The 5000-nt window shown below is 47.0% G+C and overlaps 2 protein-coding genes across 2 annotated transcripts in view; both read left to right on the top strand.

Annotated features, from left to right (window-relative positions):
- Positions 1-2730, top strand: part of LOC307029813 (uncharacterized protein) — a gene marked incomplete at its 5' end in the record, with an annotated part of 38293 nt that extends 35563 nt beyond the window's left edge. Inside the window, 2 exons of the mRNA XM_079665897.1 lie at positions 1569-1805; positions 2196-2730. Of these exons, the coding sequence (XP_079522023.1) occupies positions 1569-1805; positions 2196-2308 (350 nt within the window). The 3' untranslated portion in view covers positions 2309-2730. The remainder of the gene's footprint in view (positions 1-1568; positions 1806-2195) is intronic.
- LOC307029811 (zinc finger E-box-binding homeobox 2-like) overlaps positions 2701-5000 on the top strand; it is a gene marked incomplete at its 5' end in the record, with an annotated part of 9614 nt that continues 7314 nt past the window's right edge. The window contains one exon of the mRNA XM_079665895.1: positions 2701-2754. Within this exon, the coding sequence (XP_079522021.1) occupies positions 2701-2754 (54 nt within the window). The remainder of the gene's footprint in view (positions 2755-5000) is intronic.

Here is a 5000-nt window from a genome sequence, read left to right as displayed (position 1 = left end):
TTATATTTATAGCCTCAGGTTATCATTGTATTGAATCTTTAAGAATAATTCATGTTCCTCACATCCTGTAAAAGTTTTCTACTGTCAGCTCTTATTCTGAAAGAGGTTTCAATATGTGATGGACATCCTGTCACACACACACACACACACACACACACACACACACACACACACACACACACACACACACACACACACACACACACACACACACACACACACACACACACACACACACACTCTGGGTCTCATACCTTCTCATGACCACCTGTCAGAAACAGCTGGAGGCATCTGAGATGTGAGAGCAAATTAATGTGTCTCTGTGAGGGGGGGGGGGGGGGTGAGGGGGGTGAGACGGGGGGGGGTCAGTGTGTGTCTCTGCTTTGTCCTCGCTGCTGAAAGGACACAAAGGATGGACGTCCGCAGACAATCAGAGCTCTGTGAGACCACCACATGAAGGTGTGTGTGTGTGTGTGTGTGTGTGTGTGTGTGTGTGTGTGTGTGTATGTGTGTGTGTGTGTGTGTGTGTGTGTGTGTGTGTGTGTGTGTGTGTGTGTGTGTGTGTTCTTTTTTGTCGTTGCCCCCAGTGACATCTGCCACTCTCTGCCAGTCATGTGACCCGGCGGGCAAACAGCGCCTGAAAGGCTTTTGTTTTGGGAGGTCAGACAGACAGACACACACACACACACACACCACACACACACACACACACACACACACACACACACACACACACACACACACACACACACACACACACACACACACACATACACACACACACACACACACACACACACACACACACACACACACACTAACATGAGGAACAACACACACACACACACACACACACACACACACACACACACACACACACACGCACACACACACACACACGCGCACACACACACACACACACACACACACACACACACACACACACACACACACACAACCTGCTGCATCACTCAGTGTTTCAGATCACAGTTTTATTTTATGACATTAAAGGAACATTAGACTTTCCTGTCCTCGGTGAAGAGACGCTGAGGGGGGGGTCAGTGAGGGGGACCACACAGAGAGCCCCCCCTCACTGACCCCTCCTCAGTATTGCCCGGATCAGACCCTAAATCTTGCATCACACTCCTGTTAACACCCCCCCCCCCCCCCCCCCCCCCCCTCTTGGTATTCAGCAGATCTGTTTAATCTGCACCTGTTTTTGTGCAGTTGTCTGCAGACAAAGATCAGATTCAGACCTGCAGGATCACTGACGGGGGGGGGGGGGGTGGGGGGTAACTGCAGAGGATCACTGGGGGGTGGAACTGCAGAGGATCACTGAGGGGGGGGGGGGTAACAGCAGATATATCAGTAGGGAAGATTTAAATCCCTATGCTACTGCTGACGAACATAACTAAAGATCTATAAAGAACATCTCTCAATAAAGACTCCTACTGATTTGAGCTGTTTCCAGACCTGATGCTAAGCTAGGTCATGTTGTCCCCCCTGATGCTAAGCTAGGTCATGTTGCCCCCCCCTGAGGCTAAGCTCGGTGTGTGTTTGTGTTTCAGGGTCCAGTTATGAGCGAGTGCTGTCGGGCCCGGAGACGGACGAGGACGAACAGACGCTTTCTGATGACCTCACTAACGGGGGAGGAGGGGGGAGGGGGGGGGAGGATGAGGTTCCCTCCCCCCGGGTCGCCCCCGCCCTGCTGTCCTATAGAGAGGGGGGGGGCTCCTTCAGAGAGGGGGGGGGCAGAGAGGACCTCTACTGGAGAGGAGGCTCCAACACACACCTGGACGGCACAGGTGAGCCAATCAGATTCATATAATAATAATAATAATAATAATAATAACAATAATAATGATAATAATAATACATGGGGTTTTTATAGCGCTTTTCCTAATGCTCAAAGACGCTTTACATAAAATCAGAACAGAAACAATACAAAGAAAACAAAAAAATAAAACATAGATATACATTCTGAATGCAACAAATCAAACAGATCAGCTGTGGATTGAGGGCATTGGACAATTAAGACATTTAGGGCATTGAGAACATTGAGGACAATTAGGACAATTAGGACATTGAAGGCAGACAAGTTCATTTTGAAAATATCTGCACACAGTGATTTCATTTGGGGAGATTCTCATAAAACTGTTATTTGATTGCACATGACATGATTTGTTGATTCTAAGGTATTCCAGGTGACAGGAGAGAGTGTGAGGCTGTGGAGGGAAACAGTGCAGGTGAGATACTTATAAACATTAATCACAAATATATAGAATATAATTGTATTTACAAAAGCTAAAAGCCACATTTGTTTTCTCCTTCGATTGGTTGAATATTCATTATTGTTCTAAGAGTTATTTTTTGTATTTTGTGAATTTAATTATTAAATAGCTCTTTATTGGCCTCTTAATTAAAGGTTCAAGGCCTTTATTAGTCATACGTGCATAGCTACAGTGTAGTTATGACGATGGAAATATGAGGTCACAGGCTCCTCCAACAGATCAACAGAAAAAATAGTAAATACAAAAAGAAAACAAGTGAAATAGTGAAATAGTGAAATAGTGCAATAATTGTATATACAAGTGATTGGAATATGATATATTAGATCAATCATTTCTAAATTGTAGCCAGATTAATGTTATGGATGCTGTTTCAAAGCCCAGGTGTTTAGCGGTTTTATGGCCCTGTGGGATGAAACTGTCCCTGAGTCTGGCAGTTGTAGTCCTGATGCTGTCTCTCAGTCTGGTGGTTTTAGTCCTGAAACTGTCCCTGAGTCTGGAGGGTTTAAGTCCTGAAACTGTCCCTGAGTCTGTTGGTTGTAGGTCCTGATGCTGTCTCTGAGTCTGGAGGTTTTAGTCCTGAAACTGTCTCTGAGTCTGGAGGTTTTAGTCCTGAAACTGTCCCTGAGTCTGGTGGTTTTAGTCCTGAAACTGTGCCTGAGTCTGATAGTTTTAGTCCTGAAACTGTCCCTGAGTCTGGTGGTTTTAGTCCTGAAACTGTCTCTGAGTCTGGAGGTTTTAGTCCTGATGCTGTCTCTGAGTCTGGTGGTTTTAGTCCTGAAACTGTCCCTGAGTCTGGTGGTTTTAGTCCTGAAACTGTCTCTGAGTCTGGAGGTTTAGTCAGAAGCTGTCCCTGAGTCTGGTGGTTTTAGTCCTGAAACTGTCTCTGAGTCTGTTGGTTTTAGACCTGAAACTGTTCCTGAGTCTGGTGGTTTTAGTCCTGAAACTGTCCCTGAGTCTGATAGTTTTAGTCCTGAAACTGTTCTTGAGTCTGTGGTTTTAGTCCTGAAGCTGTCCCTGAGTCTGATAGTTTTAGTCCTGAAACTGTTCCTGAGTCTGGTGGTTTTAGTCCTGAAGCTGTCCCTGAGTCTGATAGTTTTAGTCCTGAAACTGTTCTTGAGTCTGGTGGTTTTAGTCCTGAAACTGTTCCTGAGTCTGGTGGATTTTAGACCTGAAACTGTTCCTGAGTCTGGTGGTTTTAGTCCTGAAACTGTTCCTGAGTCTGGTGGTTTTAGTCCTGAAACTGTTCCTGAGTCTGGTGGTTTTAGTCCTGAAACTGTTCCTGAGTCTGATAGTTTTAGTCCTGAAACTGTTCTTGAGTCTGGTGGTTTTAGTCCTGAAACTGTTCCTGAGTCTGGTGGTTTTAGTCCTGAAACTGTTCCTGAGTCTGGTGGTTTTAGTCCTGAAACTTTCCCTGAGTCTGATAGTTTTAGTCCTGAAACTGTTTCTGAGTCTGGTGGTTTAGTCCTGAAACTGTCTCTGAGTCTGGTGGTTTTAGTCCTGAAACTGTTCCTGAGTCTGATAGTTTTAGTCCTGAAACTGTTCTGAGTCTGGTGGTTTTAGTCCTGAAACTGTTCCTGAGTCTGGTGGTTTTAGTCCTGAAACTGTCTCTGAGTCTGGTGGTTTTAGTCCTGATGCTGTCTCTGAGTCTGGTGGTTTTAGTCCTGAAACTGTCTCTGAGTCTGGTGGTTTTAGTCCTGAAATTATCTCTGAGTCTGGTGGTTTTTGTCCGGATGCTGCGGTAGCGCCTGCCAGACGGCAGCAGACGGAACAGTTTTGTGGCTGGGGTGATGGGGGTCTTTTATAATCTGGAGGGATTTCTTCCTGAGCCGCTGGAGTAAAGGCCCTCCATGGATGGCAGCTCCGTCCTGGAGATGATGTGCAGTTTCACCACCCTCTGTAAAGCCTTACGATTGAGGGCGATGCAGCTGCCGTACCAGACCTGTAGAAGGTCAGGATGCTCTCTATGGTGCACCTGTAGAAGGTCAGGATCCTCTCTATGGAGCACCTGTAGAAGGTCAGGATCCTCTCTATGGTGCACCTGAAGGTCAGGATCCTCTCTATGGAGCACCTGAAGGTCAGGATCCTCTCTATGGAGCACCTGTAGAAGGTCAGGATCCTCTCTATGGAGCACCTGAAGGTCAGGATGCTCTCTATGGAGCACCTGAAGGTCAGGATGCTCTCTATGGAGCACCTGAAGGTCAGGATCCTCTCTATGGAGCACCTGAAGGTCAGGATGCTCTCTATGGCGCATCTGAAGGTCAGGATCCTCTCTATGGAGCACCTGAAGGTCAGGATCCTCTCTATGGTGCACTCAGTGATGAGTCAGGTCCTCAGTGATGAGTCCATGTCAGGTCCTCAGTGATGAGTCAGGTCCTCAGTGATGAGTCCATGTCAGGTCCTCAGTGATGAGTCCATGTCAGGTCCTCAGTGATGAGTCCATGTCAGGTCCTCAGTGATGAGTCAGGTCCTCAGTGATGAGTCCATGTCAGGTCCTCAGTGATGAGTCCATGTCAGGTCCTCAGTGATGAGTCCATGTCAGGTCCTCAGTGATGAGTCCATGTCAGGTCCTCAGTGATGAGTCCATCTCAGGTCCTCAGTGATGAGTCCATGTCAGGTCCTCAGTGATGAGTCCATGTCAGGTCCTCAGTGATGAGTCAGGTCCTCAGTGATGAGACCATGTCAGGTCCTCAGTGATGAGTTAGGTCCTCA

The sequence above is a fragment of the Notothenia rossii genome (assembly GCF_949606895.1).
Source record: "Notothenia rossii genome assembly, chromosome: 2".
NCBI classification, from domain to species: domain Eukaryota; kingdom Metazoa; phylum Chordata; class Actinopteri; order Perciformes; family Nototheniidae; genus Notothenia; species Notothenia rossii.
This window is presented reverse-complemented; position numbering and strand designations above follow the sequence as displayed.